General features: G+C 49.1%; 1 protein-coding gene and 1 long non-coding RNA gene across 2 annotated transcripts in view; one reads left to right on the top strand and one right to left on the bottom strand.

Annotated features, from left to right (window-relative positions):
• LOC140468595 (uncharacterized) overlaps window positions 1-2,930 on the top strand; it is a 158,010-nt gene extending 155,080 nt beyond the window's left edge. Inside the window, exon 2 of the long non-coding RNA XR_011955720.1 lies at window positions 2,001-2,930. This is a non-coding gene — a long non-coding RNA (uncharacterized lncRNA). The remainder of the gene's footprint in view (window positions 1-2,000) is intronic.
• A 12,587-nt stretch (window positions 2,931-15,517) lies between these two features.
• Window positions 15,518-25,557, bottom strand: LOC140468469 (junctional adhesion molecule A-like). Its single transcript, XM_072564556.1, has 6 exons — window positions 25,451-25,557; window positions 21,836-21,982; window positions 20,971-21,036; window positions 20,302-20,418; window positions 17,250-17,396; window positions 15,518-15,887 (listed from the first exon to the last, which is right to left on the bottom strand). Exons 1-6 carry the CDS (start codon window positions 25,473-25,475, stop codon window positions 15,874-15,876), a joined length of 516 nt encoding a protein of 171 aa, XP_072420657.1. The 5' UTR covers window positions 25,476-25,557; the 3' UTR covers window positions 15,518-15,873.
• Between the last annotated feature and the right edge of the window lie 1,651 nt (window positions 25,558-27,208).

Genomic DNA, 27,208 nt, shown 5'->3' with positions numbered 1-27,208 from the left:
GGGGGGCGGGGGGGGGGGCTCGTGGGGTGGGGGTGGGGGGGGAGGGGTGGGGGGGTTGGGAGGGGGGGGGGGAGGGGGTCGGGGGGGGGTGGGGGGGTGGTGGGGGGGGGGGTGGGGGGGGGTGTGGGGGGGGGTGGGTGTGGGGTGGGGGGGGGGGTGGGTGTGGGGGGGGGTGGGGGGGGGGGGGGGGGGGGGGTGGGTGTGGGGGGGGGGGGGTGTGTGTGTGGGGGGGTGGTGTGTGGGGGGGGGTGGGTGTGTGTGGGGGGGGGGTGTGGGGGGGGTGGGTGTGTGTGGGGGGGGTGGGTGTGTGTGTGTGGGGGGGTGGGTGTGTGGGGGGGGGGGGGTGTGTGTGTGTGGGGGGTGGTGTGTGTGGGGGGGGGGTGGGGGGTGGGTGTGTGGGGGGTGGGGGGGTGGGTGTGTGGGGGGAGGGTGGGGGGTGGTGTGTGGGGGGTGTGTGTGTGTGTGTGGGGGGGGTGGGGGGGTGGTGTGGGGGGGGCGGTGGGGGGGTGGGTGTGTGGGGGCGGTGGGGGGTGGGTGTGTGGGGGTGTGTGTGTGTGTGTGTGGGGGGGGTGGGGGGGTGTGTGTGGGGGGGGTGGGGGGTGGGTGTGTGGGGGGCGGGTGGGGGGTGGTGTGTGGGGGGTGGTGGGGGGTGGGTGTGTGTGGGGGGTGGGTGGGTGTGTGTGTGGGGGGGTGTGTGTGTGTGTGTGTGTGTGGGGGGCGGTGGGGGGTGGGTGTGTGGGGGGCGGTTGGGGGGTGGGTGTGTGTGGGGGGGCGGTGGTGGGGGGTGGTGTGTGTGGGCGGTGGGGGGTGGGTGTGTGTGTGTGTGGTGGGGGGGGGTGTGTGTGTGGGGGGGGGTGGGGGGTGTGTGTGTGGGGGGTGGGGGGTGTGTGTGTGTGGGGGGGGTGTGTGTGTGGGGTGTGTGTGTGTGTGTGTGTGTGTGGGGGGGGGTGGGGGGGGTGTGTGTGGTGGGGGGGGGGGGTGTGTGTGGGGGGGGGTGTGTGTGGGGGGTGTGTGTGTGTGGGGGTGTGTGTGTGTGTGGGTGGGGGGGGGTGTGGGGGGGGGGTGTGTGTGGGGGGGGTGGGTCTGTCCCACGGAGGGATGGAGACATTGAGGTCAAAATGCCTCAGAAGGAGGTCCCCCAGCCCAGAGATATTTGAGACGCTGGTGTTGGGACAAAGTTAAAAGTCACACAATACCAGCTTATAGGACAACAGGAGTATTGGTAACACGAGGTTTCAGAGCACTGCTCCTTCATGAGGTGGTTGTGGACAATAAGGTCATAAGACACAGAATTTATAGCAAAAATTTACTGTGTTGTTGCAACTGAAATTATGTATTGAGAAAGGTCTGGATGGTTTGTTCCATCTCTCATCTTTTAAGTCCTGAAGAACTGAAACCAACGTGGTCCATCTGCGGCTCGTTGATGTCCGTGTGTCTGGAGGTTAGTTTTCCACCTGTTTGTCCAACGTAGTGTTTCATACAGTCCTTGCAAGGTATTTTGTGAATGATGTTCGTTTTGCTTGTTGTCCGATCAGGGTCCTTTAAGTTCATTAGCTGTTGTTTTAGTGTGTTGGTGGGTTCGTGGGCTACCCTGATGCCAATGTGTCTGACTCGTCGGCAGTTGTTTCCAAGATGCCTTTGATGTAGGGAGAGTGGCTCGTGGCGAGGGTTTCTGGACGTGTTTGGTCTGCTTTGTTTGGGTTTCTTGCTGAGACATCGGTGGACCGTGTCCATTGGGTACCCTTTCATTTATGAATACGCTGGACAGGTGGTTTTCCTCTGCTCTTCCTAGTCCGTTTGTGCTGCAGTGTGTGGTGGCTCCTTGAAATAACGTTCTGATGCAGCTTCGTTTGTGGTGTTGGGCTGATTGCATTCTGTCGTTCGGTATTCGGTCCATATCTGTTATCTTCTGTAGACGCTGGTTTGAAGTTCCCCATTGACTGTTCGCTCTACTGTGACATCTAGGGATGATGGTTTGCTGTTATTTTCCTCCCCTTTAGTGAATTTTATGCCACTAACCACCAGGATACATGGACAGCAACTGGCGACAAAAAGACATGACCCTCTCTCGCCAGTATCCTCACATACAGAATGAGGAAGGACACCACTTCAACTGGGACAACACATCGATCCTAGGACAAGCCAAACAGAGACCGGCACGAGAAGCATGGCATTCCAACCAGAACTCTATCAACAAACACATTGGATCCCATTTACCAACCACTGGGGGGAGAAAAAGGAATGATATCACCACAGGAAATGGCATCACCAAACTAAGGAAACCTAAACACATCAATAGAAAGTGGGACATAACGCCAGTGCTTCATCGGAGGCTCACTGATGATTTTACCTAGTAGGGTGACGAAACATCAGGAAATGAACCTTCTCGCTCACCGAGCAAACCTGCGTCCAGAATATAGGTATTCTTAGTATTTTAAACACCGATGCTTTGAAACATCAATCAGAATGACAAAACTAATTCTTTCAAACTTCAATTTTAAGCTGCGTAGATCATGATTGAAGACAACCAAAGGGTAAAGAAAAATAATATACTGGTTCCTGACGAGGATTGGGAAATATTTTACAATTGAGATAATTACGTAAGATGACTATTTGTATGGATCACCGTTCAATAAGAGAAGAAACCTGCTGTTTTAAAAATTTCAAATTGTTAATTCTCTCTCACACTGAGAATTTTATCAGAAATCCGATCAATGTTATACTACAGAATTTTCTGACAGTCCACTCCCATACGCAAGTATTTGCTGGGAGCTGGGGACTCCTAGAAATTCCCTTGCGATACGGCAACAGTTGCAACCCCCAGCAGTTAATATGGTCAGTAAAGTGGAAAACTCCCCCTCACTACAAACCATATCAACAGCAATATTTCAACAACACAATGACAGAGAATAAATTTCATCCTTGCATAACATTCAGCGCAGTGTATTTTACAGCAGCAGTTAATATGGTTTCATAATGTTACTCACCCTGAAATATTATGAAGATTAAAACGATGGACGGTTATGAAGTTTTAAAATATGCCACTCGCAGCATAAGAAACACACATCGGAGCAGTAGTAGACCATCTGACCCGCTCAGCCTGTTCCACCATTCAATAAGATCACGGTCAATCCACTCGTGGACTCGGCTCCACTTACAAAATCCTTAATTCCTTTCCTTTTGAAAAATCTATCTATCTTTGCCTTTAAAACATTCAGTGAAGTACTTTCAACTGCTTTACTGGGCAGGGAAGTCCACAGATTCAGAACCTTTTGGGTTCCTCCTCAGCTCAGTCCTAAATTTGCTCCCCTTTATATTGAGGCACTGCCCTCTAGTTGTTGTTGCACCTGCCAGTGGCAACAATCTCCCTGTTTCCATCTGATCTGTTCCCTTCATATTTTTGTGTTCCATTGAAGATCTAGTCTAGTCATTTCCATGCTGTAAAAAGAGCATTGTCGGCTAATCTCTATTGAAGCAGACTGCGATTAGTGAATTATGCAGTTCGAGCAGAATTGTCAATTTTCAGCCTAGAAGCCATTTTGTCATGTTATTTGCATCGAGCAGCCATTTTACTGGCATTGAAGTTAGTAAGAGCATCTGTTAAGCGGTTGTTCTTGACAACAACGAGTTACCTAAGTCTATTCAGGTTTCAGCTCCTTATCTCCCCACTTTGGTGTATTATTGGGGCCTGCCTGTTCCCATTTCCAGGGTCCCCTCGGGAAAAGGTTGCTGAGCAGTGGTCACTGGGTGGGCATCTGAGGTAGGTTTTGCCCCCAATGGGTATCCTGGTCCTAATCAACCTTGTCAGGGCTGGTAGCCGGCATTCGGGATCGCGAGGGCGCTGGATATGATCGGTTTTACCTGTACCTTGCTTCATGGTTCAGTCTGGAAAAGCAAAAGCATAGGGTTAAACAAAGGTGAAATTTTTGTTTCCAATTGTGTATCACTTCCGTCGGATAGTTAGCCATGTATTTCAGTCTTGTAACAGAAACCTTTCATATTCATGCTCCTCCCAGATTTTGCTGCGTTTACATCCGTATCACCCTTGGACATTTTAAGCAAATTGGGCTGGTTTGATCTTGAGAGCAGGACCTGCTTCACTAACATTACTCTGATTCCCGGGGTGGGCTCTAGTTCAGGAAGGCGCAGGCCGCTCATCCCTATGATATCGGCTATGAAGACTGGATGTTTCATTTTCAAAAGAAGGAAAGGTTTGTAATGGGCGGGCGGGAGTTGCACTATATTTCATAACAAAGAACAAACACCAAAACAAACCAAGCAAAACCAGAGCAGACAAACACGACAAAGCAGCAAAGCAAGACAAGCCAAGCCGAAGAGATAAAACCGAGAAGGTAATCTCAAACTAACATTTTCACTAATCAATAACTCGACAACGAACAAGAAGACTAATGATTTCTGCAAAACATTCTCGACATTCTAAAACCCGGACAGTCTCATTATAATATATCGTGATACTTTTTTGTTTCATCTTTCACAGAATAATTTGAAAATCAATTTAGACAACACCAATTTGACCAAATTTGAGTTCCCGACTTATTTGAAGCCCTTCCTTATGCAGGTCCCTGACCTGTTAGTGGACTCCCCAAGTCTATTCGGATCTCTGATCTGCAGGTCCCTGACCTGTTCGTGGGAGTACCCAGGTCCCTGGAGACCACGACTACTTTTCAATCTTTCCTGAATGACTTCTTCCCAAGTCCGATCCTTCTCAGGCTGACTGGGATGATAAGCAGCGAGGGGTCAAGTCAACCACTATCTGAATGAGAGGAAAACCAAACAGAGAAAATACTCACGTCTGGCCGGCCGATTCCTCTACACTCAATAGTGCAGGACTCAAGGCTTTTACACCGCTGTCCACAATCCGTACGTGCCGAATCTGAGTCATGGCACCAGATGAAGATCTGGACCCCCCGATGGTGGATGGGGCAGTCTCACTGTTCCATGATCGCTCAATAAGTACTCACAATCAGTCTGGTTCTTTAAGACTCTATTTTCTTCATAAGGCCAAGTACAGAACATCCAGAAATACAGAGGTTGCAACCATCAATATTCCTCAGCTTTGACAAAGGGTCAGTTAGACTTGAAACGTCAGCTCTTTTCTCTCCTTACAGATGCTGCCAGACCTGCTGAGATTTTCCAACATTTTCTCTTTTGGTTTCAGATTCCAGCATCTACAGTAATTTGCTTTTACTTTTTTTCCTCCGAGGAGCTGCACAAATGGCTTAAAACATTGTTATACTTTTCTTAAAGAAGGGTACAGGGTGTGATCACATAGTACATTCAGACAACTAACAATCAATACATGATATTGCTTTTTTTTTGACAGTTACTTGGTCCACTGATATTTCCTGGGAACCAACTTTGTTTTTCCAACACTCAGGCCACCCTTATCTCACTAACTGAGGCAGTGCACCTGCATGTGAAGGTCAGTTAGGAAGACCAGTAATGTCTTATCTAGTCTAGTTATTTCCGTGCTGTAAAGGGAGCATTGTCTGCTAATCTCTGTTAAAGAAGACTGTGGTTAGTTAATTATGCAGCTAGAGCAGAATTAAAAGCCAGTTTATCCAGCTTTTAGCAGAATTGTCAATTTGCAGCCTAGAAGCCATTTTGTCATAATATTTGCATTGAGAAGCCATTTTATTGCCTCCTAAGTTATTAAAAGCATCTGTTGAGTGGTTGTTTATGACAATGACTTACCTCAAACATAGTGATTAAAATTCAGAAATGTGCATTGATTAATGAAAGAACTCGAAGGTATGAGCTTTCAGCAGAGGTTAGGGAAACCGGGCCTGTTTTCAGTGGAGGCTGAGGGGAGACTTGGTAGAAGTCTATAAAATTCTGAAAGGCACCCATAGGGTCGACGGTCAGAGTCTTCCCCAGAGTTGAAATGTCTAAAACTAGGGATCATGTATTTAAGGTGAGAGGGGGAAAGTTCAAAGGAGATGTGAGGGGCAATTGTGTTCACAGAGAGAGTGGTCGGAGTGTGGAACACTCTGCCAGAGGTGGTGGTGGGGACAGATATGATCGTGGAGATTAAGGAGCTTTTAGTTAGACACATGAATACACAAAGGGATGGAGGATTATGGGCCAAGGACAGGCTCCACCTTCCTGTAATTTGGTGACCAGAATTTAACATAATACTAGCCAAAGTCTTAGAAAGCTGCAACATGACAGCTAGACTCTTGTACTCAGTTCCCCAACCAATTCAGGCAAGCATGCCAAAGGCCTCCTTTACCGGGATATCTGCTTGTGAGGGCTACTTTCAGGGAGCGATGGTCTTGAATCCCAAGATCCCTCTGTGCATCAATGCTGTTCAGGGTCCTGCCATTAACTGGATATTTTCCTTAACATTTGACCTCCCAAAGTGCAACATCTCACACTTTCCCAGATTAAACTCTACCTCCCATTTCTCCGCCCATATCCTGAACTGATATATATCCCTCTGTGTGCTTTGACCATCTCCTACACTATCCACATCACCCCCCCCCCCCCCCCCCCCCCCTGATTTCTGATGTTAAGTGCCCCATCCCCATTGAGAGTATGCAGCATCCCACTGTCCGTGAGCTCGGCTGTCGGGCCTGTTTGGTAACTGTGGTAGAGGACAGACCAGAAACATAACCACAGACCCCCTGGTGTTGCCAGGTTCATGGGATCAGGAACAGCTCAGTAGCTGTATAAGTGGTGCCCTCTGTAATCTTTGTCCTGTCCATGCAGACCTCTGAGTAATCTAGGCAGGATAGTTAAACGAGAGTCAGAGTCATACAGCACGGAAACCGACTCTTCGGCTTAACCATATGCTGACCATAACCCAAACTAAACTATTCCTGCCTGCCTGCTCCTGGCCCGTATCCCTCCCAAACTTTTCTTATTCATGTCCTTATTCAAATGTCTTTTAAACATTGTCGCTTTGTCCACATCCACCACTTCCTCGTTCCACAATCTGCCCTCCGTAAATAATTTGTCCCTCGTGTGTTTTTCAAATCTCACCTTAAAAAATGTGCCCCATCGTCTTGAAATTCCCACCCCCCCCCCCCCCAATCCTCTGGAAAAGGCAACTGCCATCAACCCCATCTCTACCCTTCATGGTGGTTTTAACTGCACAGTTATAGGTATTCCTCAGTTGCAGAATTTTATTCGTTTAATCTGTACTGAAACTGTGTAGAAATACAGCAACAGCTGGACGATGTTCAGGTTGGGGCTGGCAAGGCGCAAGTAAATCAACCCCACACAAATGCCAGGCCCGGACCAGCTCCAAGAAGGGACAGTCTAACGGTTGTTGTCTGACATTAAAGATTCAGACTCAGTCAGACGCTGGGTGTATGATGTCTGTGTTAAACTTCATGGGGTGCATTGAGCATGTTGGAGACAACACGGGGTTTTTGACAGCTGCAACGTGGTTACATGTGCTCAGTTTCCAGGGAACATTATGTACAAGATGCTGTTATTTAGACAGGGAATTTCTACAGGGTCCAACGAGTCTATTAATGAATACTGGCAGGAGGGAGAGAAGACGCCGAGGTCTCAGACAGGAGACTGCATTGACATATCCTGACAAATACTGTGGACGTCGTCAGATTGGGCAGAACTCCAACACCATTAGAGATTCAGAAACAATGAGCAGGAACATCCAACACGATCTCAGGAATAATTTTAGACATGAGGATCTTCAATGACGTGGATCAACTGAAGAGCTTGGGAATGTCTTCCTTGGAGAGGAGAAGGTTCTAAAGAGATTTGATCAGGTGTTGGAAGCCATGCTGGTAGAGATGGTGCGGTGAGAGTGACAGCCCTTGACATGATTTGACTGAGTGTGGCATCACAGAGCCCCAGCAAAACTGGAATCAAAGGGTATTGGGGCAAACTCTCCACTGGTTGGGGTCAGACCTGGCACAAGGGAAGATGGTAGTGGTTGTTGGAGGGTCAGTCATCTCTGCTTCAGGACATCTCCTCAGGAGTTCCTCAGGGTAGTGTCCTAGGCCCCAACCATCTTCAGCTGCTTCATCGATGACCTTCCTCCCTCATAAGGTCCGAAGTGGGAATGTTCACTGATATTTGTGCAGTGTTCAGCGATTCCTCAGATACTGAAGCAGCCTGTGTTCAAATGCAACAAGATCTGGACAATATCCAGGCTTGGGCTGACAAGTGGCAAGTAACATCTGAGCCACACAAATACCAGGCTGTGACCATCGCCAATAAATGTAGGGGGTCTGGGTCGGTTGTGCTTCGGCGGGTTGGTGTGGACTTGTTGGGCCGAAGAGCCATTTTCCTCACTAAATAATCTAATCTAATCTAATCTTAAAAAGTGGCAATCTAACCATCATTACCACGACCATCACTGGATCCCCCATTATCAACATCCTGGGGGTTACCATTGACCAAAACCCTGGATGGGGACAGTTTCAAGAACACTCAGGAAACTTGACATCATCCAGAACAAAGCAGCTCCCGCTTGATTGGCCCCACATCCACAAACATCCCCTCCCTCCCTCCCTCCCCCTTCGATGCTCAGTAGCAGCAGTGTGTACCATCTACACGATACACTTCAGAAATTCAACGAAGATCCTCAGGCAGCACATTCCAAATGCTCGGCTACTTCCATCCAGAAGGACAAGGGGAAGCAGATACATGGGAACACCACCCCTCTGCAAGTTCCCCTCCGAGCCCCTCACCATCCTGACTCTGAAATATATCGCCATCCCTTTAGTGTGGCTGGGTCAGAATCCCTTGAATTCCCTCCCTCGGGGCATTGTGGGTCTACCCACATTGCGTGGACTGCAGCGGGTCAACAGGCAGTTCACCCCCACCTTCTCAAGGGTTCAACCAGGTTCGAGGTAATAAATATGGATTGGTAAGTGATGCCCACAATACAGTATTTAAAAGGCACCTAGATTGGTATATGAATAGGAACAGTTTAGAGGGCCAAGTGCTGGTAAATGGGACTAGATTAATTGAGAATATCAGGTCCGCATGGATGAGTTGGGCTCTGTTTCCGTGCTGTACTCTCTATGACCAAAGTGGACAGGTACAGGTCAGTGAGTATCTGAAAAGCCAGGACAGACGTAATCCAGAGTCTACAGCATAGCAACAGACCAATCGGCACAAGCTGTCTATGCTGCCCCGTGTTCACAATTAATCTAGAATCATTTGCCAGCATTTAGTCCATATCTTCCCCCTCCCGATCCCATCCATGTTCCTGTCTCAATGTTTCTTCAATGATGAAATTGTATTCGTTTCCACCGTGACAGTTCCAGACCCTCACCACCCTCTGTGTGAAAACATTTGTCCCCTCTAGACCCTTTTGTATCTTTTCCCTACAACCTGTCCCCTCTAGATTCAGACTTCCCTACAATGTGGGGAATGCTAACTGCCTTACCTACGCCTCTCATGGCTTTATAGACCTCTGTAAAGTCACCCCCTCAGTCTCCAACGCCCCAGGGATAAAAGCCCTGGCCTATCTCGCCTCAACTTAAACCCTCCAATCCAGGCAGCATCTTAGTCAATCTTTTCTGCACTCTTTCTAGTTTACTAATATCCTTTCTATAGTCAGATGACCAGAACTGCACGCAGTACTCTTGATGTGGCCTCATCAACATCTCGTACAAAGATGAACCAACTCCTGTACTCAATGATGAAATGCTGGAACTGTCCCATGTTGGGGTCCGAAGGGTCAATCAGGTTACACATCCTCACTGGAACCTTTTATGGTACTAAGAAAGAGAGAAACTGTCTCAGGGAGACACGAAATTAGTAAACAGAACAACATTCAGGAGTAAAATTTGGAAAGGCATCTTCGATTTGAGGAACAATCCAGAAACTTCCATTGGCTCCATTACAGGGCCTGTGGATCAGCAGCCAATTGAAGTGGCCCATTCACCTGACCAAGAAATTGTGAACCAATCCCCTTAGACTGTCCGCCATGGCTGAGACAGCCTCGGGCAATCCAAAGCCTCATTCTTGGCACGAGATCGCCTCTCCCCTTCGCAATGTGGCTCAGTCATTCCATCAATGAGCCAGTACCAACTCATGGGCTGTGCTGTTAGACAATGGAGGAAGGACACGGGAAAGGTGGGATGGAGGGAGGGCCCAGGTGAACAGGATGGCAAATGAGAGGCGGGCAGGATTTGGGGCCGGTGCAGCCAATGGCGGGAGGGTTACCTGGGCAGAAGAGGTGAGGTTGCTCAGTACAGGGAGAGACATGGCTGTGGTCAGACCCTGTCAGAATCACAGTGTCCTTCAGCTTCTGGTGCTGTTGTTACTGTTACAGCAAGGTGAGTACCGGTCAGACTGATGGAGGGAGCCCAACGCTGAAGGGAGGGAGACAGGGGGAGAGGGCAGGGAGACAGGGGGAGAGGGCAGGGAGACAGGGGGAGAGGGCAGGGAGACAGGGGGAGGGGGCAGGGAGACAGGGGGAGAGGGCAGGGAGATAGGGGGAGGGGGCAGGGAGACAGAGAGATGGGGATGGAGAAAGGTAGGGTACAGGACAAAATGGAAAAGACTGAAAGAACAGATGGAGGTGAAAAGAGATCGCTGGGGATAGGTTTGAAAGGGAGATTGAGATGAGAGGAGGGGTTCAGAGGGAAGATATAATTCCTGATGTACTCACCCTCTGACAGTGTGACTCTCCCTCAGCACTGTCCCTCTGACAGTGCAGCACTCCCTCAGAACTGACCCTCCGTCAATGCGGCACTCCCTCAGAATTGACCCTCTGACAGTGCAGACTTAGTCCTGACATTCTGACAGTGCGGCACCCCTTCAGTACTGATTCTCAGACTGTGCAGCACTCCCTCAGTACTAACCCTCTGACAGTGCTGGGCTCCTTCAGTATTGACCCTCTGACAGTGTGAGAGTGAACTGATCCTGTGACCTTGATGTTTTGGATATTTGAAAGATTGCTTTCAATAACAGGCAACTTACACCGCTGTCTCTGTGTGCCTATGTTTGACTCTGCCCCCCTTTCGCTGTGTCATTTTATGGTCAGAATTTCAGAAATGCTTCAGGCCAGGGCAGGAATGTGGCCCCATGTGTGTGTGTGTGTCTCTCTCTCTCTCTCTCTCTCTCTCTCTCTCTCTCTCTCTCTCTCTCTCTCTCTCTGCCTGAATCTCCCTTTTTCTCTCTTTGTTAGTCTCTCTATGCCTTTCTATCTCTGTCTGTCACTCTCTCTGATCATCGACCCGTGGTTTCAGCCATGAGGCAGTGATCTTCCAGCCAGTTCTGTTTCATATCGTTAAAAACCACACATCACTAGGTTAGCGTCCAACAGGTTTATTTGGAAGCACTAGTGTTCAAAGCTCTGCTTCTTCTTCTGGTGGCCTTCCCCTGCTGCAGGGAGAGGGAATTTTACCGTGTTCTCTGACCTACCCAGTGACTCACCAGCTTCTCTGTTTGCCTCACCTTTTCAGCAGTGTCAACTTCAGCAACTACCAAGCTGCTGTCAACATTTCTGTGTTCTTCGTTTAGTAGCTATGCTTCTTTTAAAGCTCTTCAAATCTCAATCTGAGTTCCAACTCTAACATTGTGCTGCAAGTCCAATGAGTACATCATTGTTTGTACTCTGCCTGTACCAGAACAGGATCGAAACATCATCAAAACATTGCCAAGGATTTACTTAACATGACAGTGTTACTGTGAGTGCTCTAGAAACTCATTCAAGAAATAATTGGCACACGAAGCAATTGAACAACAACAAATTACCCTTGGGAAGAGTGAACAAGTGTTGAAGGAGTAGTTTTCAGTGTTCGGGTCAATGTAGATTGTTTCCTGGGCTGACTGTAACACAGATGTAGCATAAATACTGTTGCGAGGTTTGGGTGTGTAAAATGGGGCAGTGCATCGCGTGGTCCCTTTAAAGTGTGTGTTTTTATTTCTTAGTGCTCACAGTTAAAACGGATACCCATGAGCTACTTTAAAGTTTACAGGAGCAGAGAGAGAGCCCAAATTGAAACATTTTGTGTCAGGGAGGCAAGTAGTAGTCTTTTCAAATTTAGCCAATCCAGAAAATGGTAAAGCTCCCTCCACACGGTCCCCCTTAGATACCAAAAAAATCAATTAAATCTGAAAATATGAAAGGTCATCCCGGTATAAAAAATGAGGGCATTTGGAAAATCAGGAGAGAGCCAATTGCTATCTGCTGAGAGATAACCACGGCAAATAGATGGTACTTTATCTAAGAGCTGGGAGCTATTCTCTCTTACCAGATCACAGTTAGCTGTCTGCCGAATCGTCAAATGGCCTCATCTTTTACACCAGTAATGACCTATCAATATTTTTAGATTTGCAGTTAATTGGTTGTTATTTGGTATCTAAAGGCCTTGGTTAAGTTGATTGGCCTAATTTAAAAAGTCTGTTAGAGAGTCATAGAGAGTTCCAGCACAGAAACAGACCCTTCGGTCCAACTATTCCTTATTGATCAGATATCCTAAACTAATTTAGTCCCATTTGCCAGCACTTGGCCCATATTCCTCTAAACTCTTCCTGTTCATGTGCCCATCCAGATGCCTTTTAAATATTTAATTGTACCAGCCTCCACCACTTCCTCTGGCAGCTCAGTCCATACATGCACCACTCTGCGTGAAAAAGATGCCCCTTAGGTCCCTTTTATAGCTTCCCCCTCTCACCCTAAACCGATGCCCTCTCTTTCTGGACTCCCCGGCCCGGAGAAAAGACCTTCTCTATTTATCCTCTCCGTGCCCCTCATGATTTTTTAAACCTCTATAAGGTCACCCCTCAGCCTCCGCTCCAGGGAAAACAGCCCCAGCCTGTTCAGCCTCTCCCTGAAGCTCAAAACCTCAACCTTGGCAACATCCTTGTAAATCTTTTCTGAACCCTTTCAAGTTTCACAACATCTTTCCAATAGGAAGGAGACCAGAATTGCACTTAATATTCCAACAGTGGCCTAACCAATGTCCTGTACAGCAGTAACATGACCTCACGACTCCTGTACTCAATACTCTGACCAATAAAGGAAAGCCTACCAAACCCCTCCTTCACTATCCTTTTCCCTGCAACTCCACTTTCAGGGAACTATGTACCTGCACTCTAAGGTCTCCTTGTTTGGCAATACTCCCCAGGACTTTAGCATTAAGTATATAAGTCCTGCTAAGATTTGCTTTTCCAAAATGCAGCACCTCACATTGATCTAAATTAAACTCCATCTGCCACTCCTTGGCCCATCAGCCCATCTGATCAAGATCCCTTTGTAATCTGAAGTAATGATTTTCCTTGTCCACTATGCCTCCAGTTTTGTTGTCATCTGCAAACTTACTGACCATACTTCCTATGTTCACATCCAAATCATTTATTTCAATGATGAAAAGCAGTGGACCCAGCACCAATCCTTGTGGCACACCATTGGTCACAGGCCTCCATTGTCTCCCACCTTGGAGCCAGTTTGTATCCAAATGGCTAGTTGTCCTTGTATGTTGTGTGATCTACAGTGAGACCGATCCTCTGTATCTGTCACAGACCTTGTTGCTTTCCCGACCCTGGCAGCGATAGTGACAGCACATCATTGTGACTTCAATTGTTACTGTCTCAGTTCTTAAGGATAATGGCCTTTCACTTCCCCAGCAACTCTCTCTTGAAGGCTCGAGCAGATTCTCGAGGCAATGATGAACTCAATCAATCTGTGCAGGAGTGGAACGTAATCTGCTGCTGGACCTGTTTGAGATCTCCTGCCACTGTTAACAGCAGATTCCTCCTTCTTGTTCTCTCTCCACTCTCTTCAGAGAAGTACCAAAAGTGGATCAAAAGATTCCCTGGGGTCTCCGTATCAACACGGCCAGGGTAAAGGACAGTGGGGTTTACAAATGCATGGTGTGGTCCCAGGACAGGTGTCATTTTGAGGCTGAAATCAATCTCAACATGAGCTGCAAGTGATGGGGTGGTGGTTTTGTGGGGATGGGAATGTGTAGGAAATGGGAAATTGAAGCTGTTCCATTTTGAGACATGGAAATCTACAAGTGAGCTCCAGAGCTATAGAGATGTACAGCACAGAAACAGACCGTTCAGTCTAACTCATCATGCTAACCAGATATCCCAAATTAATCTTTTACCTTCAAAACGTTTACGTTCGAATCAACAAGAAATTAGCTCTGTTTCCTGGCGGCTTAATGCCTTTTCTCCAACTCTCTACAGATATTGTCACTCACAGAAAATGATGTTGCTCAAGAAAACTTTGTTGTCCAAAGCTGTTGTCCTTCAATTAGTTTTCCAAATAGCTACCATCAAATATGCTATTGGAGACAGGCTGCTGTTACCATGGTGCAAGTGAACCTCCAACAAGATGATATATCCAAGGAGGTAACATTTACATCAGTTCCCGCAACTTAAGAAACCGAGTGTGGACATGATGGTATTGAAAGATACAACAGTCCTGCATTACAGGTAACCAATGGACACACGAAGTCCATTCTCAGGTATATGAGTGTCCAGGGTGAGATGAGGTTACAGCAGAGGAGTTTGCTCCTAGTCACATGTCAGACAAGCTTATGGATTAGAGACAGTCTGAGACACTTCATGACTCTGCAGCTGAAACCACGTTACGGCTGGAGAAAGCGAATTTGTTTTTAGTAGTTGCTATGAACAGTGACTTTTAATTTAATAAATCAGAGACCTTTCTTTCAAATTGTCAGACAGCTACCCAGTGTATCGTGTAAACCATTGAAAGTATCCCAGGGAAGGAGGTTGGGAAGCAGCATTCTGATCAACAATCTCAACAAATCCTGCGATCAGAGACCAGGAAACTGCTCTCTCAGGTTCCCCTCCATTCATAGCACTCCGGTTTCTTTCCCGATTGATGACTGTGTATTTGTGTTTGTGTTTGTGCACGCATGTGTGTACGCACAAGAGTATGTGTGAAAAAGTGTGTGAGACTGTCTGCGTGTTTGAGGATGTGTGTGTTTGTACTTGTGAGAGCGAGTGCATCCCTCTGTGTGTGTGTGTGTGCGCGTGCGCATGTGAAAGTGAGTGCATGCAAGTGAGTGTGTCTGTGTATTTCTGTGTCTCTGACAAAGTTTGTGCATGTGTGGGGGGGTGGGGGGAGAAACAGTGTGGGAGAGTGTGTGTCTGTGTGTTTTTATAAAGGGGTTGCAGTTTTAACTAGTCGATGGCTTTTGTGTTTGTTTGTCTATCGCTGGAGTGTGTGTATGTGTCCATGAGAGAGTGTGTGTGTGTGTGTGTGTCCTTGTGAGTGTGTCTGTGCCTGTGAATGTGTGTACACGTATAAAGTGGTGAGAATTTTAGCTTGATAGTATTTGTTTGTTTGTTTCTCTGTAGCTGGAGTCTCTTCACTTGGAATAAACAGTGATTCCTTATAAATCCAGAGAGTACCTCTGGGTTTTCTGCCATCCAGGATTGGACAGACAGGGATTTGGGGAATTCTGCCCATTCCTATCACATCTTTAACATTTGTGATAACCCAGAGTACAGCAGGGTCTTCATTCCCAGGGTGTATACCCAGGTGAGGTATTACACATTCAGTCACACTTTCCCACTCCAGTCGTGTGTCTTGTGGAACTTTATTGAGAGAATATCCCGTAACAGACGATAAATACAGTAACGAGTTTAGCCTCGCATTGGGAATTATTCTGCAAATCTCGACAAGCAGGATGTGGGAAGGGGGTTTGCTAATCTCAATAGGATAAATTTGATGTTATCCTCTTGGGATTTGGGAGATGGGGGTGTAATCTCCTTTGGATACACAGCATCAGGATTTCGATTCCTGTTGGGAGACGGGGTCAAGTTTCAGTTTTGGGTCATGGTTCAGAGAGTGGACTGGGATGTTCTCTGTTCAGACACCATCTGTGTTCAGTGATTCCTCATCTTCATTCCTGGTGAATCCACACAACAATTCAACATTTAGCATCTGAATCCTGGAAAAAAAATCAGAGAAATCAGGGTACAGGAAAATTTACTCCAACCAGTGCTGTCCATAACCTGTCAGTGTTTGATGGTGGACAGTGTAGAGGGAGTTTTCCTCTGTATCTACCGCATTGCTGTGGAATGCTTTATTTTAAATGCTGGGACCTGATGGGGGAGAATGGGACGTGTGCCCAGGTCTCCCCTGCCTGTCTGCAGTGCGGTTTGCCTCACAGGGATGGAGTTAGAGCTAAAGCTGTATAATAAAGAGCAGGTTGTTTCAATGAAGTACATCCACTAATTGCTGTCCCTGACCATGAGGAGATTTGCAAATGTTTTGCAGCCAATGGGGCTCCAGCGAGCGGTGACATCATCGTATGAATTGTGTGTGAAGATGCTGATCATGTGATGAGACAGTGACATCACCAAAACGTATCACACACAATGTTCATCTCCAATAAGGGGAGTGTTGCTGAACAAAGAGACTGAGGGGGTACAGGGTCATAGATCACTGAAACTGGAATCTTAGGTAGATACTGAAAAATGTGTGGCTGGAAAAGCACAGCAGGTCAGGCAGCATCCAAGGAGCAGGAAAATCGATGTTTCGGGCATAAGCCCTTTTTCATAGGTAGACAGGATAGTGAAGACGGCATTTTACATACTTTCCCATATTGGTCAGTGCACTGGCTGTAGGGATTGGGAAGTCATGTTGCACCTGTACAGGACATTGGTTCGGCCACTTTTGGAATATTGTGTGCAATTCTGGTCTCCTTGCTTTGGAGGGATGTTGTAAAACTTGAAAGAGTTCAGGAATGATTTCCAAGGATGTTGCCAGGGTTGAAGGGTTTGAGCGACAGGGAGAGGCTTTGACTGTTTTCCCTGGAGTGTCAGAGGCTGAAAGGTGACCCTATAAAGGTTTATAAAATGATGAGCATGACTAGGGTAAACAGACAAGGTTTATTTCCCTGGGGTGAGGGAGTTCAGAACTGGAGGACAAAGGTGAAGAGGGAAAGATAAATAAAGGACCTGAAGGACAGCTTTTTCACGCAGAGGGTGGTGCGTGTACAGAATGAGCTGCCAGAGGATGTGGTGGGGGCTGGTACAATTACAGTATTTAAGAGGCATCTGGATGGGTATATGAATAGGAAGGGTTTGGGGGGGATATGGGCCGGGTGCTGGCAGGTGGGACTAGATTGGGTTGGGATATCTGGTCAGCATTGATGAGTTAGACTGAAGGATCTGTTTCCGTGCTCTACATCTCTATGGTTGTAGAGCTCACTTCTTGACATCGATGTCACAAAATGGAGCATCTACAATTCCCCATTTCCTGCACCTTCCCCACTTCATCCCCCCTCCCCCATAACTCCATCACTTACGTGTCACGTTGAGAGTGATTTCAGTCTCACCAAAGTGAACCCTGTTCCGGGACCACACCAAGCATTCGTAAATCCCACTGTCCCTTACCCTGGTCTCACTGATACGGAGACCCCAGGGAAATCTTTTCATCCGCTTTCTGTACTTCTCTGAAAAGGAAGGAGAGAGAACAAGAAGGAGGGATCCGCAGTTAACGGTGGCAGGAGATCTCAAACAGGTCCAGCAGCAGATTACCTTCCACTCCTGCAGAGAGTGATTGAGTTCATCATTGTCTCTGAACCTGTTCAATCCTTCAGCAGAGAGTTGCTGGGGAAGTGAAAGGCCATTATCCTTAAGAACTGAGACATCAACAATTGAAGTCACAATGATGTGCTGTCACTATCGCTGCCAGGGTCGGGAAAGCAACAAGGTCTGTGACAGATACAGAGGATCGGTCTCACTGTAGATCACACAACATACAGGGACAACTAGCCATTTGGATACAAACTGGCTCCAAGGTAGGAGACAATGGAGGCCTGTGACCAATGGTGTGCCACAAGGATTGGTGCTGGGTCCAGTGCTTTGCGTCATTTATGTAAATGATTTGGATATGAACATAGGAGGTATAGTCAATAAGTTTGCGGATGACACCAAAATTGGAGGTGTAGTGGACAGTTACCTCAGATGACAACGGGATCTTGACCGGATGGGCCAATGGGCTGAGAAGTGGCAGATGAAGTTTAATTTAGATCAATGTGAATTGCTGCATTTTGGAAAAGTAAATCTTAGCAGGACATATAAACTTAATGGTAAGGTCTTAGGGAGTGTTACTGAACAAAGAGACCTTGGAGTGCAGGTTCAGAGCTCCTTGAAAGTGGAGTCACAGCGAGATAGAGTGAAGGAGACGATTGGTATGCTTTCCCTGACTGGCCAGAGTATTGAGGACAGGTGTTGGGAGGTCATATTGCGGCTCGACAGGACATTGGTTCGGCCACTGTGGGAATATTGCGTGCAATTCTGGGGTGACAAGTTTCTTTAAGTAGAGTGCCATGCTTCACGTGACCTCAGCTATGATGGAGTACAGGAACTTTATTCCATCAGTGACTATAACTGTGAGTGTATCGAAAGGATGTTGTGAATCTTGGAAGGGTTCAGAAACGATTTACAAAGATGTTGCCAGGGTTAGAGGGTTTGAGCTACAGGGAGAGACTGAATAGGCTGGGGCTGTTTTCCCTGGAGCGTCGGAGGCTGAGGGGTGACCTTATAGAGGTTTATAAAATCATGAAGGATATGGCTGGAGTAAACAGACAAGGTGCAGAGGTTTATGGTGAGGGGGGCGAGATTTAAACTGGACCTAAGGGGTATCTTTTTCATGCAGAGGGTGATGCATGTATGAAATAAGCTGCCAGACGAAAACTGAGTACAACGCCAACATTTAAAAGGCATCTGCATGGGTACATGAATAGGAAGGATTTAGAGAGATATGAGCCAAGTTTTGGCAAATGGGACGAGATTAATTTAGGATATCTGGTCGGCATTGACGAGTTGGACTGAAGGGTCTGTTTCTGTGCTGTACAACTCTATGACTCTATGCTGGACTTTGAAATCCCATGTTAACTTGTAACTAGGGCAACAAGGGACATGATAAACACCAGCGATGGTACCATCCCTCGAGTGAGTAAAAGAATGAAACTTGCTGAGCAATGAATGAGTGAACAAGATGTGCTGAAGGACAGCCATTAGTTGGGATGGATTGTAGCCTTTGAGAGAAAGGGGGATGTTTTCTCCAGTCTCACAGATACACTCATGGTTATGGTCATTGATGGAATAAAGTTCCCGTACTCCATCACAGCCGAGGTCACCTGAAGCATGGCACTCTACTTAAAGAAGCATGTCACCCCAGACACTTATATACCTGAGCAAGGTAATGTTTTAGATATTACAGGGCAGCTGTGAAGCTACATCTATGATACCCAGGCTCCAGTTTCTTTTAAGGTTGCCAGGGACAATATAAATGGTGCCACATTTCGGAATATAACGTGGTCGGCATAATGGCCCAGTGGTTAGCACCGCTGCCTCACGGAGCCAGGGAACTGGGTTTGATCCCACCCTCTGACTCCTGTCTGTGGAGTTTGCACATTTTCCCCATGTCTGCATGGGTTTCCACCAGGTGCTCCAATTTCCTCCCACCGTCCAAAGATTTGCATTTTAGGGTGGATTGGCCATGCTAAGTTTCCCAATAGTGTGCAGGGACGTGCAGGTTAAGGTGGATTGGCCAGTGGGAAATACTGGGGCAAGATTAGATACTGCCTGACGTGCTGTGCTTTTCCAGTACTGCTCTGATCTTGACTCTGGTCTCCAGCATCTGCAGGCCTCATTTTCGCCCAGTGGTACAAACACAAATTGCCCAGAAATGGGCAGGTTAGGGTGGATTGGCCAGTGATAAATTACCCATAGTGCTCAGGGATGTGTAGGTTAGGGTGGATTGGCCAGTGATAAATTACCCATAGTGCTCAGGGATGTGTAGGTTAGGGTGGATTGGCCATGCTAAATTACCCATAGTGTTCAGGGATGGTTAGGTTAGGGTGGATTGGCCATGCTAAATTACCCCATTGTGCTCAGGGATGTGTAGGTTAGGGTGGATTGGCCATGCTAAATTACCCCATAGTGTTCAGGGATGTGTAGGTTAGGGTGGATTGGCCATGCTAAATTACCCCATAGTGTTCAGGGATGTGTAGGTTAGGGTGGATTGGCCATGCTAAATTACCCCATAGTGTTCAGGGATGTGCAGGTTAGGGTGGATTGGCCATGGGGTATCCAGGGATGGGGATGGTTGGGATGCTTATCGGAGGTTCGGTGTGGAGTTGTTGGGCTGAATGGCCTGTTTCCACACTGTGGGGATTCTATGTTGTTGGAAACTCCCACAGGGCCTTTGCTTTTTATGAGAGAGGGAGAATGTACAGAGCGTGCCTCACTCTCTCCCTGTTAAACATTCACTGTGGGTTCAGGGAGACCAACACGGAGGGGGTTGTGGGAATGGCATGTGGGCGGGAGTCACAAAGGGGAAAGACCTACCAGAGACTCTGCCTTTGAAGGCCAGCAGTTCTCCGGAACCATCCTGCTTTTTGAATACCCACGCCACGTCAGGATTAGGCCCAAAGCCAGGTGATTGACGGCACAGAAGGTCAGCGGCTGGGGAAGGAGACAGAGTAATTAAATCACCCAAAGGCTCTCCAGAGACAATGCCACACTGGCACCCAACACAACGGTAGGTGGGGGTGGGATGCCAGTGAGTCACAGGGAATCAATTAACCATCTCAGGCAACACATTCCCCCCACAATCCCTCAGGGTGGGGGCCACAACAATTTAAGCGGGTGGTGGCAAGATGTGACTAAGAGGAAATGACAGAGGTAGGGAGGGGAATGGGGCTGGAGGAGTTTACAGAAACCGGGAGGGGTGTAGGGGATGGATGAGGTTACAGAGATAGGGAGGGGGTGTAGGGGGTTACAGAGATAGGGAGGGGGTGTAGGGGCTGGAGGGGGTTACAGAGATAGGAAGGGGGTGTAGGGGCTGGAGGAGGTTAGAGATAGGGAGGGATGCAGAGGTTGAGGGGTTGGCGGAGGTTACAGAGATGGGGCTGTGTGCTGTGATCCTCACCAATATGGCTCTCTACCAGCACTCCCTCTCCCTCCCCCCCCACCACCCAAACCCTGCAATAGTTCTCACACCAATGTCTCACTTACATCTTCCACGCTTGTTGGTGATGATGGGATTATCAGCGATCACAGAGAAAGGTTCACTCGGAGGTGCTGTCAAGAAACAGAGGATTGATCTCAACAGAATGTAGCAGACACTTCAACCCTGTACTGTCCCTGTCCTGGGAGTGAGTGATGGGGACTGTGTAGAGAGAGCTTTACTCTGTATCTAACCCCGTGCTGTCCCTGTCCTGGGAGTGTTTGATGGGGCAGTGTAGAGGGAGCTTTAATCCGTATCTAACCCCGTGCTGACCCTGCCCTGGGAGTGTTTGATGGGGGGGCAGTGTAGAGGGAGCTTTACTGTATCTAATCATGTTGCTGTCCTTGGAGTGTTTGATGGGGGACAGTGTATGGGGAGCTTTACTCTGGATCTAAACCCCTGCTGTCACTGTCCTGGGAGACTAGACAGTGTAGAGGGAGCTTCCCTCTTTATTATTGCATTAATGAAGTGTTGTGCTCTGTTGAGAGGGTGAGATGTCCCCGTCTATCTCCCTCCTGGCTGCAGTGACTAACTCTGACTAACCTGGTGCTTGGTCCGAACTGTACGATAAAGAGGATGTTGGTTGTACTCAGTGCCTGTCCCGGTGAGACTCTGTGGTACTTCCTGACTGTGAGGGACCTCCACATTACTCTCGGTCGGACAGACACCAGGGTATGTTCACATTGCAGGACCTGCTGACCCACAACCCCGTGTCTAATCCAAGGATGACTTAAACCAAACTTAATTCAGTCCCACCTCCGAAATTGTTGGCACGGGACTGGAAACTTCCCCAATTCCACAGTGTCCCAAACTGTCCTGTGTCCGAGAGCTCCTCACCCTTAGAGCAGCCTGTCCCTCTCCCCCGTCACATACCCTTCACATGGAGCTGGATCTCAACCTGGCCAGTGCGTTTCCCATACTGGGAGGTCACCTTACACGTGTATGTCCCACTGTCATAAGGAAACACCTTCTTCATGTAGAGACCATTTGTCACAGCGTCAATCCGATCATGATAGGGCCCTGTGAGAGAAGAACGGTCGTCACGTGTCTAAAAGAGAGAGAGAGGGAGATGGGAGGGTGGAGGGAGACAGGGAGAGAGAGACAGGAGGGGAGAGGGGGCAGGGAGAGAGACAGGAGGGGAGAGGGGGCAGGGAGAGAGACAGGAGGGGAGAGGGGGGAGGGAGAGAGACAGGAGGGGGGAGGGAGAGAGACAGGAGGGGGGAGGGGGGAGGGAGAGAGACAGGAGGGGGGAGGGAGAGAGACAGGAGGGGGGAGGGAGAGAGACAGGAGGGGAGAGGGGGGAGGGAGAGAGACAGGAGGGGAGAGAGGGAGACAGAGGGGGGAGAGAGGGAGGGGGGGGAGAGAGAGACACACAGGAGGGGGGAGGGAGAGAGAGACAGGAGGGGGGAGGGAGGGAGGGAGAGAGAGAGAGACAGGAGGGGAGAGGGAGGGAGAGAGAGAGAGACAGGAGGGGGGAGGGAGAGAGAGAGAGAGACAGGATGGGGGAGGGAGGGAGAGAGAGAGACAGGAGGGGGGAGGGAGAGAGAGAGAGAGACAGGAGGGGAGAGGGAGGGAGAGAGAGAGAGACTTGAGGGGGGAGGGAGAGAGAGAGAGAGACTGGAGGGGGAGGGAGGGAGAGAGAGAGACAGGAGGGGGGAGGGAGAGAGAGAGAGAGACAGGAGGGGGGAGGGGGAGAGAGAGAGACAGGAGGGGGGAGGGAGAGAGAGAGAGAGACAGGAGGGGGGAGAGAGAGAGACAGGAGGGGGGAGGGAGAGAGAGAGAGAGACAGGAGGGGGGAGGGAGAGAGAGAGAGAGACAGGAGGGGGGAGGGAGAGAGAGAGACAGGAGGGGGGGGAGGGAGAGAGAGAGACAGGAGGGGGGGGAGGGAGAGAGAGAGACAGGAGGGGGGGAGGGAGAGAGAGAGACAGGAGGGGGGAGGGAGAGAGAGAGACAGGAGGGGGGAGGGAGAGAGAGAGAGACAGGAGGGGGGAGGGAGAGAGAGAGACAGGAGGGGGGAGGGAGAGAGAGAGAGACAGGCGGGGGGGGAGGGAGAGAGAGAGACAGGCGGGGGGGAGGGAGAGAGAGAGACGGGGGGGGGAGGGAGAGAGAGAGACAGGGGGGGAGGGAGAGAGAGAGACAGGGGGGGAGGGAGAGAGAGAGACAGAGGGGGGAGGGAGAGAGGGAGAGACAGGAGGGGGAGGGAGAGAGAGAGACAGGAGGGGGGAGGGAGAGAGAGAGAGACAGGAGGGAGGGAGAGAGAGAGAGAGAGAGACAGGAGGGGAGAGAGGGACAATGGGGAAGAGGGGAGGGAGGGACGGGGAGGCGGAGAGAGAGAGACAGGAGGGGAGAGCAGGGGGAGAGGGAGAGAGACAGAGACTGGGGGGGGAGAAGAGAGACAGGAGGGGAGAGAGATGCAGGAGTTGAGAGAGGTAGAGACAGAGGCAAGGGGAAAGAGATGGAGCGAAGAGAGAGACGGGGGGGAGAAAGACATGGATGAGGCACAGGGGAGAGCGAGACAGGAGGAGAGAGGTGGGGAGGAGCAGAGATAATAGAGCGGGAAGGAGAGTGTGTGAAAGTCAGAGGGAGAGAGAAATAGGGAGCCTGAGATGGAGGAGGGAGTGAGAAAGAGATGGTGAGAGAGAGGGAGAAAGAGAGACAGATGGAATGCGAACATGAGGGAGAGAAAGGACAGCGAGAGGGGAAAATGTTGAGAGAAAACCAAGCGGGACCAAATGAGAGAAGAGCGAGACAAAACAAGAGAGTGGGGGGTGGGAGAGAGAGAGAGGGTGGGGGGGTGGAGAGAGAGAGAGAGACAGGGCAGGAGTCATAGAGATGTACAACACGGAAACAGACCCTTCGGCCCGACCCGTCCATGCCGACCAGATATCCCAACCCAATCTAGTCCCACCTGCCAGCACCCGGCCCATATCCCTCCAAACCCTTCCTATTCATATACCCATCCAAATGTCTCTTAAATGTTGCAATCATATTTACCTCCACCACTTCCTCTGGCAGTTCATTCCACACATGTACCACCCTCTGTGTGGAAAAGTTGCCCCCTTAGGTCCCTTTTATATCTTTCCCCTCCCACCCTAAGCCTTTTCCCTCTCGTTCTGGACTCCCCAGCCCCAGGGAAAAGTCTTTGTCTATTTATCCTATCCATGCCCCTCATGATTTTGTAAACCTCCATAAGGTCACTTCTCAACCTCCAACACTCCAGGGAAAACAGCCCCAGCCTGTTCAGCCTCTCCCTATAGCTCAAATCCTCCAACCCTGGCAACATCCTTGTAAATCTTTTCTGAACCCTTTCAGGTTTCACAGTATCTTTCCGATAGGAAGGAGACCAGAATTGCACGCAATATTCCAACAGTGGCCTAACCAATGTCCTGTACAGCCGCAACATGACCTCCCAACTCCTGTACTCAATACTCTGACCAATAAAGGAAAGCATACCAAACGCTGCCTTCACTATCCTATCTACCTGCAACTCCACTTTCAAGGAGCTATGAACCTACACTCCAAGGTCTCTTTGTTCAGCAGCACTCCCTAGGACCTTACCATTAAGTCCTGCTAAGATTTGCTTTCCCAAAATGCAGCACCTCGCATTTATCTGAATTAAACTCCATCTGCCACTTCTTGGCCCATCTGGTCAAGATCCTGTTGTAATCTGAGGTAACCTTCTTTGCTGTCCATTACACCTCCACTTTTGGTGTCATCTGCAAACTTACTAACTGTATCTTTTATGCTCACATCCAAATCATTTATGTAAATGACAAAAAGTAGAGGGCCCAGCACCGATCCTTGTGGCACTCCACTGGTCACAGGCCTCCAGTCTGAAAAACAACCCTCCACCACCACCCTCTGTCTTCTACCTTTGAGCCAGTTCTGTATCCAAATGTCTAGTTCTCCCAGTATTCCATGAGATCTAACCTTGCTAATCAGTCTCCCATGGAGAACCTTGTCGAACGCTTTACTGAAGTCCATATAGATCACATCTACTGCTCTGCCCTTATCAATCCTCTTCGCTACTTCTTCAAAAAACACAATCAAGTTTGTGAGACATGATTTCCCATGTACAAAGCCATGATGACTATCCCTAATCAGTCCTTGCCTTTCCAAATACATGTACATCCTATCCCTCAGGATTCTCTCCAACAACTTGCCCACCACCGACGTCAGGCTCACTGGTCTATAGAGAGAGAAAAGGGAAGGGTGGGAGGGGAAAAAGAGGCCGAAATAGAAAAAAATCGAAGGGAGGCAGAGAGAGAGAGAGAGCTAGAGGGAAAACAAGAGAGAGGGGTCTGAGGGACCGAGAGAAAGAGAGAGAAAGTGGGAAGAGAGGGTGAGGGAGAGAGACAAAGAAGGTGAGAGAGAGAAAGATATGACAAGGGGCAGTGACAGACAGAAGGAGAGCGAGTGCCCACAGACAGAGCTGAAGATAACAGCTTGCCCCATGGATTGTGAAAGGATTGTGAGAGACAGACTCACATGCTGGAATGCTGTCCAAGGCCATTACATCCACAGAACCATCCGTTCGGACCAACGTCCAATCGATCTGAGGGATCAATCCATAGTCAGGCGAGTGCAGGCACGGAAGGACAGCAACTGGAGGGGGGTGTGAGTGAGTGGGGGGGAACAGAGATAAGGTCACATCTGCAGAAGTGCAGCTCATATTGATGTCCCATTGAGAGTGGCTCAGTGGTGAGCACTGCTGCCTCTCAGCACCAGGGACCTGGATTTGATCCCATCCTCAGGTGACTGTCTGTGTGGAGTTTGCACATTCTCCCAGTGTCAGTGTGGGTTTCCTGCAAGTGCTCCTGTTTCCTCCCACAGTCCAAAGATTACCCATAGTGCTCAGTGATGTGTCGGTGAGGGTGGATTGGCCATACTAAATTACCCCATAGTGTTCAGGGATGTGTAGGTTAGGGTGGATTGGCCACGCTAAGTTACCCCATAGTGTTCAGTGATGTGTCGGTGAGGGTGGATTGGCCATACTAAAATACCCCATAGTGTTCAGGGATGTGTAGGTTAGGGTGGATTGGCCATGCTAAATTACCCATAGTGTTCAGGGATGTGTAGGTTAGGGTGGATTGGCCATGCTAAATTACCCCATAGTGTTCAGGGATGTGTAGGTTAGGGTGGATTGGCCATGCTAAATTACCCCATAGTGTTCAGGGATGTGTAGGTTCGGGTGGATTGGCCATGCTAAATTACCCCATAGTGTTCAGGGATGTGTAGGTTAGGGTGGATTGGCCATACTAAATTACCCCATAGTGTTCAGGGATGCGTAGGTTAGGGTGGATTGGCCATGCTAAATTACCCCATAGTGTTCAGGGATGGTTAGGTTCGGGTGGATTGGCCATGCTAAATTACCCCATAGTGTTCAGGGATGTGTAGGTTAGGGTGGATTGGCCATACTAAATTACCCCATAGTGTTCAGGGATGTGTCGGTTAGGGTGGATTGGCCATGCTAAATTACCCCATAGTGTTCAGGGGATGTGTCGGTTAGGGTGGATTGGCCATGCTAAATTACCCCATAGTGTTCAGGGATGCATAGGTTAGGTGCATCAGTAAATGTAGAGTAATATGGGAGAGAAATGGGTGTGGGTGAGTTACTCTTCGGAGGGTCGGTGTGGACTTGTTGGGGTGAAGGGCATGTTTCTAAGCTGTGGAGGTTCAAAGATGGAGAACTTCAATCCTCCAATAGTTCGGACTCAGTAGGATTTCGGGGCAGGAGGAGGTTACAGAAATAGGGAGGGGTGTGTAGGGGCTGGAGGGGGTTACAGAGATAGGGAGGGGGTGTGTAGGGGCGGGAGGGGGTGTGTAGGGGCTGGAGGGGGTTACAGAGATAGGGAGGGGGTGTGTAGGGGCTGGAGGGGGTTACAGAGATAGGGAGGGGGTGTGTAGGGGCGGGAGGGGGTTACAGAGATAGGGAGGGAGTGTGTAGGGGGTTACAGAGATAGGGAGGGGGTGTGTAGGGGCTGGAGGGGGTTACAGAGATAGGGAGGGGGTGTGTAGGGGCTGGAGGGGGTTACAGAGATAGGGAGGGGCTGGAGGGGGTTACAGAGATAGGGAGGGGGTGTAGGGGCTGGGGTAGGATTACAGAGATAGGGAGGGGGTGTAGGGGCTGGAGGGGGTTACAGAGATAGGGAGGGATAGAGAGACAGAGGAGGTTTCAGGGATTGCGAGGATTGGAGAGGACAAGGAAGTTTCAGGGATACGGAGGGGTATAAATACCAGACGGGG

Source organism: Chiloscyllium punctatum, chromosome 47, assembly GCF_047496795.1.
Source record: "Chiloscyllium punctatum isolate Juve2018m chromosome 47, sChiPun1.3, whole genome shotgun sequence".
Classification (NCBI taxonomy): Eukaryota; Metazoa; Chordata; class Chondrichthyes; order Orectolobiformes; family Hemiscylliidae; genus Chiloscyllium; species Chiloscyllium punctatum.
Note: the sequence above shows the minus strand (reverse complement) of the source record. Positions and strands in the feature narration are given on the sequence as shown.

Bases quoted from the DNA above. Each gene is read 5' to 3' on its own strand.
- LOC140468469 (XM_072564556.1), bottom strand. From the start codon at position 25,475: ATGGCCTTGGACAGCATTCCAGCAT. The intron at 21,983-25,450 runs GTGAGTCTGTCT...CTTCTCTCACAG, and splicing joins CTTGGACAGCATTCCAGCAT to GGCCCTATCATGATCGGATT. The intron at 20,419-20,970 runs GTAAGTGAGACA...CTCCTTCCCCAG, and splicing joins CACCAACAAGCGTGGAAGAT to CCGCTGACCTTCTGTGCCGT.